At 38.3% G+C, this 13,432-nt stretch overlaps 2 protein-coding genes across 2 annotated transcripts in view; one reads left to right on the forward strand and one right to left on the reverse strand.

Annotated features, from left to right (window-relative positions):
• Nucleotides 1-2,469: 2,469 nt before the first annotated feature.
• Nucleotides 2,470-3,357, reverse strand: CAPZA3 (capping actin protein of muscle Z-line subunit alpha 3). The gene is given in 3 exon segments (XM_063323848.1): nt 2,470-2,604; nt 2,606-3,153; nt 3,156-3,357. Coding segments are annotated over 3 exon segments (885 nt in total).
• Nucleotides 3,358-3,696: 339 nt separating this feature from the next.
• The window catches only part of PLCZ1 (phospholipase C zeta 1), a 50,133-nt gene continuing 40,397 nt past the window's right edge, over nt 3,697-13,432 (forward strand). The window contains exons 1-4 of the mRNA XM_063323192.1: nt 3,697-3,710; nt 4,328-4,451; nt 7,947-8,181; nt 12,909-13,110. Of these exons, the coding sequence (XP_063179262.1) occupies nt 3,697-3,710; nt 4,328-4,451; nt 7,947-8,181; nt 12,909-13,110 (575 nt within the window). The remainder of the gene's footprint in view (nt 3,711-4,327; nt 4,452-7,946; nt 8,182-12,908; nt 13,111-13,432) is intronic.

Here is a 13,432-nt window from a genome sequence, read left to right on the forward strand (position 1 = left end):
AAAAAATAAGTAAGCATTTTCAACCAGATCAGAACATTTACTCTGCCCAAACTCCATCCCTCTGAACAGCTTTTCTTGCAGATTCTGGTATCACGGGTTCTCACTTTTATAAAGAAAGGAAACTGAAGGAAAATAGAAAATTCATAAAGGTAGACTGATAAAGAAGATCGGAAAACTACCTAATCTCACAATATTCAATGTTTTTATTATTGCACTCCTTGCTACAGTTTTGCCGTATAGAAACTGCATTTTAAAGAAAACAGAATTTAATTCTACAGAACAGAACAGTATATTGCAAAATGTCATATATTTGCATCTCATAAGGAATTGATCTGGTGGAATAAATGTTGAAACTGAAAGTCTTCTAAGTGCTTAATCTTCTTCATTGTTCCCTACTGTTTCTTGTTGTTAGTTCATGTTCAATATTTGTGTTTTAGTAAAGTAAGTTTTTCACAGTCCAGAATTTCTAGTGCTATGTCCCTGTTTCTGTTAGCACTTAAATTTATGTCCAGAATTTCATCTATAATTCTGTACTGCAGACATGAAGTACACTCACAACAGGCCATCTTCATTATAGCAGCCCTGGGTTGCATAACATTTTTAACAAAATTACTCTTATTTTCAATGAAGAAATAATCACATATTCAAATAAATACCACATAAAGACAGCTGCTTGCTCATTGAATAGTCTCCAGCAGCAACATAGGCCCTAAAAGGGCTGGATTGGTGTTGGACGGATCTCAGTAGCAGCTGTGGGGTGAAAAGAGAATGACCCATAGGTAATGCAGCTTTCTGTGAAGAACCGAAGGAGCACAGAAAATGCTCTCCATGCTCCATCCTTCTCCCTCTTCAAGTGCATGGTGCAGATTCTCTACCCAATGGGCATCTGTAAAAGGCATTGTCAAGGGACATTGTTACAAGGGCAGCAGCCTGCTTTCTGTTTGCGGGAAGGACACCCTGCATGATGAGCACCTTTCTGCACATAAATTAGTACAACGCTCCCAGGATCTTTGTGCTGAGTGACCATCAAGATGAACAACCAGATGAAAAAAGTGCTCTAATCAATGCAAATCTGAAGAAAATCAGTATATATCAAAGGAACTATCTAATTTATTTCAGTTTCATTCGAATATTGGCAACACTACCACATCGTCTTCTGCAATAAGGCTTTGTAAATTAGTATGCTTATAAATAAAAATTGAGCATATGACTTTGTCATCAACAATATAGAATGATGTAGAATAATGATTTTTATATTAGACACCTTTTCATTATTGGTTTCTCTGGTTGATTAATTATCACATCCAGACGTATAGAGTAAGGAACCTCTCAGATGTGAGTACAGATGCAAAATCTTCATTTTGCGTTAGAAGAGTAATCTGAAGATGGCATTTTCACACAATGTTGCTTATCCCCAAAACCATAAGAATGCATAGTTCTTTACTACATTTTAAAACAAAGACAATGCAAGCAATCATGGCCAGTCTGAGCACTGAAGCTGTAAAGCCACTAACCAATATTTACAAAAGGGCATGTTCAACCCATGTGACAACATAATAGCCACAAGGAATGATGAACAAAAGCAAAATTTTATGCTTACATAAAAAAACATCTAATATTTATAAGAATACTGTTTAAATGTTCCCATCAATATTTTTAGAAAGTTTAGTGTTTACATTACTGCTTGAAATTAAACTTTGTGTCTAATAAAACTCTAATTAAAAGTTATGTTTACAGAAAACAGCGAGTGTGGTAGTCATTTCATTTATTGTAATAAACATGTTACCAAAGCATCACTGTCATAGTTTGAAAGTAAAAAAAAATCACATACGTTCCTTTGGCATTTGTTATAAACACTGGGAGAAGGGAAGTGGCATTGCTTTATTCTGTAATGCTGCAACAGCCAGCATACATCTCTGGTCAGTCCTGAAATATCTTCTCCATTAGCTATAAGAAATTTATTCCTCCTGTGTAATGATCTCCCTTTGTTCATGTGACTCGGTTAGGGATTTCTTTTGTGCATACAGAGAAGTATGCACAAGCAAAGCCTGAAGGCTGAGTTTCCTGGGTTTCAGTAACAATGAAAAAATCTAGAAACAATGCCTAAATATTTTTGCCAATGTACCTTACTGATTTCCTTATAATCAATGCTACATATAATATGAAGTCACGTAAGTAAATATAATAATGGGTAAAATTACAAAGGAAAGTTTGCTTGCTGGCTCACCTGTAGCACTGTACTGCCTTTGACAGTGACCATTACTAGTACCTCCAGAAGCAGTTGAAAAGTACATGAAGAAAATAAAAAAAGCCTGCAAATTGTTTTCAGTCACTAAAGACCTGAATTATTTCCAAAGTGGTGATTGACTGATGACGGATTCCGCACTGTCCTGAGTAATCCAGAAATAAATCAATCAAACACCCCCATTTTGTCTTCTTTTATTTTTATTTTTTATTTAGGCCACGATATCAAATAGTGTGTTTCAGTAAGCATGGAGGCATTTCTGCATTGGAGACACTGGTGTTCAGATGCTGATCATTCAATAGTTTATTCCAGCTCATAGAAGTGTGAGTAACAGGGAGTTTCCTCTGCAGATTTTTTTCCCCATATATCCTCTGACAAAGCCTGAATGTTTTCCAGGATGGCAACATGAAACTTGGTGTCCTCAGCTTTCATGAGTTTCACAAAGTCTGTAGCACGTTGACTTTGGTCTATCACATTTAGAGTCTCACTCACAGACTTGCTGACAGTTACATGGAGGTTGGCATCTTTGAAGTAGTGTACCTGGAGGGGACAGATCCCTGTAACTTGAGTGGTAACAGGAGTCAGGGCAAAAGTCCAGCCTGACTTCCACAGGCTGTTCCAGTGATTTGAAGGCTGGTACTGATGAGCCTCAATGCAGGCCACAAACATCTGCCTCTTCCCCAGGCCTTTTTTGAACACACCGCAGGTCCCCACAGGAAAGTGGCAGCTCACGTAGGCCGTGAAGCCCTTGTGAAGGGCCTCTCGCCACAGCTCCCCCTCACCTAGCATCACACCCTGCCTTTGGGTTTTGCTGGTTACCCCACACAGGTGGTCAAACACAAAAGACAATTTGTCCTGAGGATCAAAGAAGCGGTTTCCCTCTAAGTTGTTGTAATGGGTCAGGAGTGCCCATTTATTTGGATGGGGGTGAAGTTGCTTTTGTTGTGACAGGCCCCCAGGCGGGCAGCCTCCTGTGTCACCAGCTTCTCATCTTGGACAAGGGCAGAGAGGTCTCAGACAATCTGGCCAGACTCCCCATGAAGGGACTGGCGCAGCAGGCTGCAAATGAGAGACACCTTCTTCGGCTTGCGGAGCTCCTTCCTTGACCACATGCTGGGAGCGAGGGCTATCCAAAGGGCAGGAGACCGCAGGGTGCTGGAGGGAAAAGGCACAAGATGGCGGCGGAGGTGGAGGGGGAGCAGCGGTGGGAAGGGGCCTGCGCTGGGGGCCCACAGTTTGTGACCTCACAGCGGCAGCCGGGGCAGCACTGGTGGAGGCCCGAGGGTGGGGGCTGTGCTGAGACGGGGCTGAGCATCCCGGCAGGGGTGCAGGGGCTGCAAGGGAAGGGAAAAGGGCCCCACTGGGAACTGGAGCAAGCCGAGGTGATGTCCTGCCAAACGCTACCAACGCCATCGCAGTGAAGAGACCAGAGCAGGCGATGCAGAGCCGCCATGGAGGAGAACAGATATCCTCCTCCCGCTCTACCTCCTCATCCTCCTCCTCCTCTCCTCTCCCTGCCCTGCAACAACTGCCATTCTGTGGCCTCCCCCTGCGTGCCTCTTTCCCCCCAGGCCTGGGCCCGGCCTGTGCACGCTGGGCGGCAGGGAGGGCCTGGGGCAGCCAGTCCAGTCTGGCCTGGCCCGCTCCAGCCAGGGCTGGTTGAGGCTGGTCGGGTGGGCACAGGGCTGGGCACCCTCACCTCGTTGCTCCTTTTTGTTGGCACCCATCTTACCACCATTCCCCACAGCTTCCGAGTCCCCACGGCCTACCCACACTTCTCTTCACTGCGCCCCGTTACTGACCCTCACCAACATTTGTTTTCCTCCACACCTTCCCCTTCTCTTTCTCTGGCCCCTTTTGTCAACTCTGACCCTCAGAGTCTCTGGGCGCGGAGCAAAAACTCCTTCCTGCGTGCCTTGTAGCCTGCTGCGTTATCATAAATCAGAAGACAAAGATGTTCTAGAGTATGAAAAAAGCAAAGTGCAAGCCTTTTGGGTTTAAGAAAATTAAACTACTCCCCCTCCTCACCTACTAAAAGGCAATGACATGGGCCAGAAGCCTCCTTAACCTGATTTCTTATACGTGGTTTTTGTCCATCATTCAGAATGAGTTCAGGACTGGGAAGATTGATTTAGACAGCACAATGAAGCTGCTTGAAACACTGCAAATACCTTTTGATTTCGCACATGTAAAACATGTTTTCAAGGTGAGGAATTTGTGGATTAAGCAATTAAATGCATTTAGAAGTCCGGTTACACATGTGCCTTATATTTGCTGACTTTTAAAAATTAATGTTTCAAGAAGTCAATTTCATGCTAATAGGGTGTCCTAAATCAGCAAATAATTTGCCTGGTTCAGGTCTTTTGTTTCTGTGTAAAATAGATAACTGAGTGATTGCAACCATCATCTCTTCACCAAACCAGAATAGTGTAGCATAATAGAAAATATGTAGGTCATGATTTCCAACTTTTTTCCAGCAAGGCCTCAGTTGAGAAAAAATAAATATTCTGGTTTCATCCCATCCAGCTGCTTTTGTGATCAAGAGAATGAGCCCAGACATGCCCATCTGATGCTGGGCAGAGCCGTTAGAGCGACTTCCTAAAAATCCTTTTGCCAGTAGGACAATATGGACTTGTCTGATCTGCTCAGGCTTCAGGTTAACAGATCCAGCACACTTGTTCACTCAATTTTCCACTATACCTCTCCTTTGAAGTATTTAAGTGGTGTGCCTGAATGGATAGGAATTGCACTCTAACCCCCAGGGAAGGATGTGACCTTGAAATAAGGCAACATTTAAGAGATTTCTATGAAGGTTACATGATGCAGCTAGAAATAGGACTTAACTAATAAGCTAATTTAATGTAGATAAGCAAACTACCATCAAGTGTCCCAGTGAGCAAATACTGCAAAGCAGAGTGCCTTCGGATGTATTAGGATTTCATGTTCTTCAGGTCCCCTCAAGTAATTACTCAAAGATGTATGAATTTTCCTTTCAGCTCTTTTTTTTTTTTTTTTTACCAAAAATAGCTGTCTGATAAAGCTGTTTTCCTAAGGGAATGAAGGCAAGTGGCTAGATATATATGTGACTTCTTTGAGAATTTTGTAACCAGCTGGCTGATTCTGTCCAGATTTGACAGAGGAGAAATAACTATGGCAAGTCAGAAACTTTTAGGGCACGTCACGCTGGCAGGCTGGCAGGCAGAGGGAAGGCATTAGGATTTCCTCACTCTATTTTGTTCCTCTCTCTTTGTTTTCTGCCTTGTCGAGCCAAGGTAAAACTGGCAGCATTAACTCAACCCTTGCTAAAGAAGGTGCCTGTGGTTTTTGAACTTGCACTGCATTGAGAGAATTACCAACCTTGAGAATCTCATGAGAACTTGAAACTATTTCTCATTGTTTCCTGTATTTTCCACCTACTTTGCTTTCTGACAGAAATTTTAGAGAGATAATGAATTGTGGGTAGAGAGTAATTATTGGAGGAAGTGACCTGCATAGAACAAGTCTGATCGAGTTATATTTAGCAGTATAATATACTTAACGGCCTGATATAGTTATTTGTAGCAGGACCGTCAGGTATCCTTTTGTATTTAAGAAAGATTTGAGTATTTTCAACAGTTTTGGGGCTCAAATTTTTCATCAGTGTAATAGAACATAAAAATGCAAGGCAGTCTGGAAGGAACTCTTACTGGCATCATTGTAAGTATGCATCAACAGTTAATCGAATGGTTATACATGACAAAATCAATTTAACAGAAAACATAATTTTTAAAGAATAATCTCTTTTTTCTTGTCTAATCTCTTCAAATTTATTTTGCTGTAATGCTCCTTTGAGCAATATCAGCATTATGAACATTATGATTTTTAAGGAATAATGCATTTTCATAGAATTCATCTCAACACTAAGTCTTTGTCAAGATATCCTTTTTTATATCAACATGATTTTCATAACTTTAATTTGAAAAGCTCTCCTGTGTAGTATTATTCCCTGTATTTCATCAAGAGGAGACTGAGAAAGAAAATTTAACTTTTTTGACAAGCTTCACTTTGTGCCGATACGTAAGTGAACGTTTCCCAAGTCCTGATAGGCTGTTTAATGCCAAAATAAGTTGGTATTTTCTTTTTCTATTTAACAGTTATGAGTAAATTTGCAGTTTTCTTAAAGATGTTAAAAATTAGATTGAGGATATTAACCTTAGATGCAGGATTTCTCAAGCAGTAATGAAATGTGTATTATTGGCATCTGTATTGAATTGTTTTCTTGCTGTTGATTTTTCTTAAAAAAGATCATTAAAATTCTCTTTCACAAAATCAAAGAAAATACTTACATACTGATTTGTAAAATTTTTGGCTAGAACTCCTCAGGAAATTTATTTTTGTACTTATTTTGGTTATCTTACTTATTTTTACTTTTGTTGTACTTATTCAGACATCTCTTAGTAGGAACTGTACCGCATAGGAAGAAGCTGGTAATGTGTCATTAGCATTAGTTTTTATGGTGTCTCTTCAAAACTAACCTAATTTAGTAATAACGAAAAGTATCAAAGAACAGCCAAAGCTTAAGTAAGACACTTTATGGATCATTTTGGGGAAGGTCTAATAACCATAGCAGGTGCCATGTTATTAGATGATGAACAGCATCTTTATATTTAAATTTATATTTTTTTATATATATATATAAATAATATATAAAATAAGTTGGTAGTCTCAGTTTAAGGAATGAACAATTATGAATTTTGATCAGCTTAAAGTGGTAATAAATGAGGCAATGAATTACCATTTATTTATTATTTTTATGAGTAATTTTGTCAGTAAATTTCTGAAGTTTCTCTTAATTTGGCAACTTTTAAGAACAATGCAAGCTAAACTGTTAGAAACATCTATTTTTCATATGCACAATTATGTATTTCTTGTAGAAACTTTTAAAGAAGAAATAAAATTGTTAAGCCTGAGATAAAAGTAAATGTCAGAAAGGGTAAAAAAGTATTATTCTACTCAAATTCTTCTGTGCTTTTGGTTTTTCTCATGGCTTTTTTATTGAAACACTGAAATTAATTAATGTGCGAACATTTTGTAAGCTCTATGAAAACATGCTTACTGAGTTAAGCATTTTGGCTTGTTAAGGATAGAACAAGAAGTCATAGGTTATTATAAAGTGTCTTGTCTCCAAACTTTAATAGTGTTTCTTATTTGATGTATTGAAAGACTCGGATCTCATGATAATTTGGTCATCCTTATTTCATTTTTTAGATTACTGTTTTCTGTATGTTGTATGTAAATTTAACTGAAAGTATTTACAAAATGGTTTAAATTGCTGTTGAACAGTTATTAGATTAAATATAATTTCCACTCGATAATTTTTATGCTGCAGATTTATTTTACTGCATAGCATTTTTGAGGTTCTATACAATGTGTTTTAATATTACATATGCTTTATATAAAAATTTATTGTAATTACTTAAATGCTAATTATGACATATGGTAGATTTTGATTTGCATAAAATATTTTCAACACACAAAGTCAAATATAAAAGTTGCATATAGAAGTAGAAGTATATCATTTGATAATGCATTGCAGTCACTGTTGCCTGAGGTTTTCACTATTGTTCTCACTCTTATGATTAGCTATAATGGAGTGTTTTGTGTGTATTTTTGTATCATTGCATATCTTCATATTGACTGTTTTGATTACTTTTTTTTCCAGAAAACAGTTGACAAACGGAAGACAAACATAATTAACATAGAAGACTTCAGGGCAATTTATCGAGCTATTGTACATAGAGTTGAATTTCAGGAACTTTTCCGTGCATACTCTCCAAACAACAAAATTCTAGCTGACACCGAGCTTGTTGAATTTCTCAGAAAAGAACAATATGAAACTGAAGGCTGTGAAACAATGGCTTTAGAAATTATTTTGAAGCACGAACCAATTGAAGAAGGTATGCATAGTTTAGGCTGAAAAACCTTTGATTCCTTATGTCATTATTTTCTGAGTTTGCCTTTTAAATTAAAAGGTTCTTTTTACTTTGAGTTATCTATTTTGATGGGAAAGTTAGTATCTATAAATGGGTAAAACAATGAAGAATCTTTAGTCAGTTAGAAAACATTTGTAAATATCAACAGAAGTTTCTATAGTTTTAATTTAATGTCTGGTTTAAACTTCAGGTGCTGAGCCAAATTCTTTTTTGTTTCTTCATCTGTGATAAAATTGTTTGTCTTGTAATTGGAAATGATCTTCATGAATGAAATAATAGCTGTATGGTTCATGCTCCTTTGAGTGAACTAATACTCCCACTCACACCTATTTATTGGAAAGTTCCAGATATGATTGACTTGATAGTTGATTCATATGGTGTTGTATTGTGTAACTGTCATTCTGAATTTGCTACAGAATATTCTTCATCAGGATGATCTGTTGGACTCATCTGCTGTCCTTGTCCTGTATATTGCAGAAAGGGAAAAGGGCAGGTTTTGACACTTGATTGACTGGTTTGCTAACAGTAACAACCATTATCTGATAAACTTGATAGCATTGTTATGTCAAGATTAAGATGAAAACACTGAATAGATTTTATATACAACATTGATAAGTCCACCTATAACATTTAGTGCATCCCTAACATTTGTGTGCAGAGAGAGACTTTTCAATGCTATTGAGCCAGATAACTCTGAATTAACTCCCAGAGGGTGATGTAGTTCGTTCAGGAACAGTACGGAATATGTTACTCTTCCATTTTTATTGTACAGTTTAATTTTCTAATGCCAAAATGCTGCATTAACAGATTTTGTGTTTGTATGTGTGTGCTAAAACTTGTATTTTTGGCTGAAGCAACTATTTTATGGAATTGATCATAAAAGTAATGAATATGTGAATTCACACCTGACAGTTTTGTCTTACTAACATCCAAATGTCAATTTTGTTCTACCCAAACATTCGATTAACTCTCCCTTTTATTATTAATTTTGAATAGAAGTTGTGAGTTATTAAATGAGATTAAAGAAAATACTAGGGAAAATGTGGTCACTCTCCAGAAGGAAATGGGAGACCTGGTCACCTGGGACATGGACAAGGCCGAGGTGCTCAATGACTTTTTTGTCTCAGTCTTCACCAGCAAGTGCTCTAGCCACATCACCCAAATCAGAGAAGGTACAGGCAGGAACTGGGAGAATGAGGAACTACCCACTGTAGGAGAAGATGAGGTTCGAGACCAGCTGGGGAGCCTGAAGGTGCACAAGTCTATGGGACCTGATGAGATAAGTCCATGGGACCTGATGAAATTCATCCATGGGTCCTGAGGGAACTGATGGATGAAGCTGCTAAGCCACTATCCATCATACTTGAGATGTCGTGGCAGTCCGGTGAAGCTCATGCTGACTTGAAAAGGGGAAACTTAATGCCCATTTTTAAAAAGGGAAAAAAGGAAGACCCGGGGAACTAGAGGCCAGTTAGTCTCACCTCTGTGCCCTGCAAGATCATGAAGCAGATCCTCCTGGAAACTGTGGTAAGGCAGATGGAAAATAAGGAGGGGATTGGTGACAACCAACATGGCTTCGCTAAAGGCAAACTGTGCCTGAAATTTGGTGGCCTTCTACAATGGGGTTACAGCGTTGGTGGATAAGGGAAGAGTAACTGATGTCATCTTTTCTGGACTTGTGCAAAGCATTTGACACTGTTGCGCATGACATCCTTGTATCTAAATTGGAGAGACATGGATTTGGCGGATAGACCACTTGATGTATAAGGAATTGGCTGGATGGCCACACTCAAAGACTTCGTCCAATGGCTCCATGTCCAAGTGGAGACCAGTGACAAGTGGCGTTCCTCAGGGGTTGGTATTTGCACTGGTGCTGTTTAACATCTTTGTTGGCAACATGGACAATGGCATTGAGTGCACCCTCAGCAAGTTTACTGATGACACCAAGCTGCTTGGTGCAACCTACATGCTGGAGGGAAAGGATGCCATCCAGAGGGATATGGACAAGCTTGAAAGATGGGCCCGTGTGAACCTCATGAAGTTCAACCAGGACAAGTGCAAGGTCCTGCACGTGGGTCAGGTCAATCCGAAGCACAAATACAGGCTGGGCAGAGAATGGATTGAGAGCAGCCCAGAAGAGAAGGACTTGGGGGTATTGGTGGATGAAAAGCTCAACATGAGCCAGCAATGTGTACTCATAGCCCAGAAAGCCAACTGCATCATGGGCTGCATCAAAAGAAGTATGGCCAGCAGGTCAAGGGAGGTGACTCTACCCCTCTACTCTGCTCTGGTGAGACCCTACCTGGAGTACTGCGTGCAGCTCTGGAGTCCTCAGCATAAGAAGGATATGGACCTGTTGGAATGGGTCCAGCAGAGGGCCACGAAGATGATCAGAGGGATGGAGCACCTCTCCTATGAGGACAGGCTGAGAGAGTCGAAGTTGTTCAGTCTGGAGAAGGGAAGGCTCTGAGGAGACCTTCTAGCAGCCTTCCAGTACCTGAAGGGGGCCTACAGGAAAGATGGGGAGGGACTTTTTACAAGGGCGTGTAGTAATAGGATGAGGGGTAACGGTTTTAAACTGAAAGAGGGTAGATTTAGATTGGATATTAGGAAGACATTCTTTCCTGTGAGGGTGGTGAGACACTGGAACGGGTTGCCCAGAGAAGTTGTGAATGCCCCATTTCTGGAAGGTCAAGGTTGTATGGGGCTTTGAGCAACCTGGTCTAGTGGGAGGTGTCCCTGCCTGTGGCAGGGGGCTTGGAACTAGATGAACTTTAAGTTCCCTTCCAACTCTAACCATCCTATGATTCTATGTTTTTATGCCAACCAAATGCACTTTATTTTTCTATGCTTTGTATAAATATATTTTTTTAAAAAAATATTGCTAATTTTTCAATCTTTACATGGGTAGGATTAGAGGCACAACGAGGATAAGAAGATACCTCCCATTATTATTTACAGTGTAGTGCTGTATACTTAAGTATTATAGGGAACACGATTAGAAGTCAAAATGATCTTGGCAAATTGATGATATAGAAAAGAAGGATGGAGTTCAATAAGAAGAAACCCTGCACTCCATTTAGGGTGTCATGTATCAAGAAGGAAGTTCACTAGATGCAAAGAGTTGTAGAAAAACAATGCAAATTTTCAAATTTTCAGAAGTCTAAGAAAACCTAACCTAAGCAGAAAGATATAGTGAATTGAACTACTTTCTTCTGGAAAGCGTGGACTGAGGGGAAGTGTAATAGCAGTCTTCATATGTGTATGAAACTGTGGAAAAAAAGGAGAGGAATAGTACAAAACAAATATTTTGAACATTATGGAAAAATTACTAATGATAAGGTTACTTAGTGCCGAAATGGGATTACTAGGATCTCTGTGGATTCTTCATGAATGGAAGTCTTTAAGAATAGCTTCAATGGACTTCCGGTAGGAGTAATATTTTTATGGTTAAGGACAACAGTGTATGAATGTATGTATGATCTCTGGAGGGCTTTAATCTTTATTTTCTATTTGTGTTTAGCATTTTAAAACATGCAATGTTTTCTAGTTAAAAAACCTGTACAACTTAGAAATAATTATTTTCTTTGTGTTACCATCATCAGAATGATTTTAAGAATCCTCATTTAGAGATAAAAGAGGTAAACATACCGAAGACGGATGATTGCAGCTCTAGCCTGTAAATCATGATTCTTATAGCTGTATTGAGAATTAACAGGTCGGATAAGTGTTTCGGGGTTAGATTTTCATTCGTTTGGGTTTTTTTTTCCAAAAGTTTATACACATCGACTTCTGTAAATTATTCTTAACAGAATGTAATCTTGGATTACTTACTGCTTAATTATCAGTAGCCTACTATGATGACAAAGATAAGGTTATTTTGCAGCCAGAACTGGGCAAAATCCCTCACTAACTCAAACTAGGTTATGTTTTGAAGCAAAGGTGACTTCTGAGATTATATAATTTGCAAAATTATTACATTTGAAGCACGATATTGGAGCAACAGTTGGCAGTATAATGTATCTGTTTGTCATTAAATCAGTTAAAACCGAAACAAACAGGATGGCTATCACTGGAATGGAAGCAATTAGCACATTTTGTTATAGATGAAGTAATATCATAAACTTGATTTGAAATTCATCTTTGTGGGTGGTCATTTATTTTGCTAAAATTCTATTTTTATTTCAAATACTTCTAATTTAAACTTTATTTTTCATCACTATTTATTTGGAATTTTCCACCACTGAGGAAGATATTTAGCTACAAATTGTAGTTTCTGCAAGATTATTTTGACAGTCTACAATTGACATTTTGGAGAACAATTCCTGTTCTTTCTACAGAGAAAAGAAGATTTTCTTTGTGCATTGACTGGCATACCCCTTTCCAAAACTAAACAACAACAAATATTTTCCTTTGTATTTAATTAAGACTACTGCAAACTCTTCTTACTGGTGTCCAGAGAAGAATAAAAATGTCTCATAATTTTGAACTACAGCAATTCATCTCCAGAATTGCACACATCTGATGTTTGTGTTTATATTATTTGCTATGAATTTTAAAATTGCAGGAAAGTGTTATGCTGAATAACCTTTAGCAATGTTCAGAATTGGCTATTAAAATTATGGAAATACACAGATATAACCATCAATTTATCTTCACACCAGAAATTTTTTGCTTTCTTTTTTGCTCAGTGAAGAAAAGAAGGCAGATGTCATTTGAAGGATTTATAAGGTACATGAACTCAGAAGACTGTTTGATATTTAAAAGCGATCACAGGACCGTCTACCAAGATATGAACCACCCATTATGTGACTATTTTATTTCATCTTCTCACAACACCTACTTGGTATCTGACCAACTAATAGGGCCCAGCGATTTATGGGGATATACCAGGTATTTAGATACTGGTTTTTAGTATTTTAGACATTCTTTGGCTTTTTTAAAAATTAATACTGTCACATATAATCCTGCTTGACAATAAGGAACGAAACCACCACAGATACAAGTAGAAAATGTGAGAGTGGTACCTTATTTTGTGTATACATTTTTCAAGATATTTGCCAAACCATCTGTTCATAGTCTGGAAATAATCTATTTTTTCACTTACATCTCAAAAAATCTACCTTGCAGCAAATGAAATCTATAGTGTGCTGCACAATATATGATTAAATTAGTTTTTAATCTCAACATGCCATGCCAAAATAAATAACTCCCT

This window comes from Chroicocephalus ridibundus, chromosome 1 (assembly GCF_963924245.1).
Source record: "Chroicocephalus ridibundus chromosome 1, bChrRid1.1, whole genome shotgun sequence".
Lineage (NCBI taxonomy): Eukaryota > Metazoa > Chordata > Aves > Charadriiformes > Laridae > Chroicocephalus > Chroicocephalus ridibundus.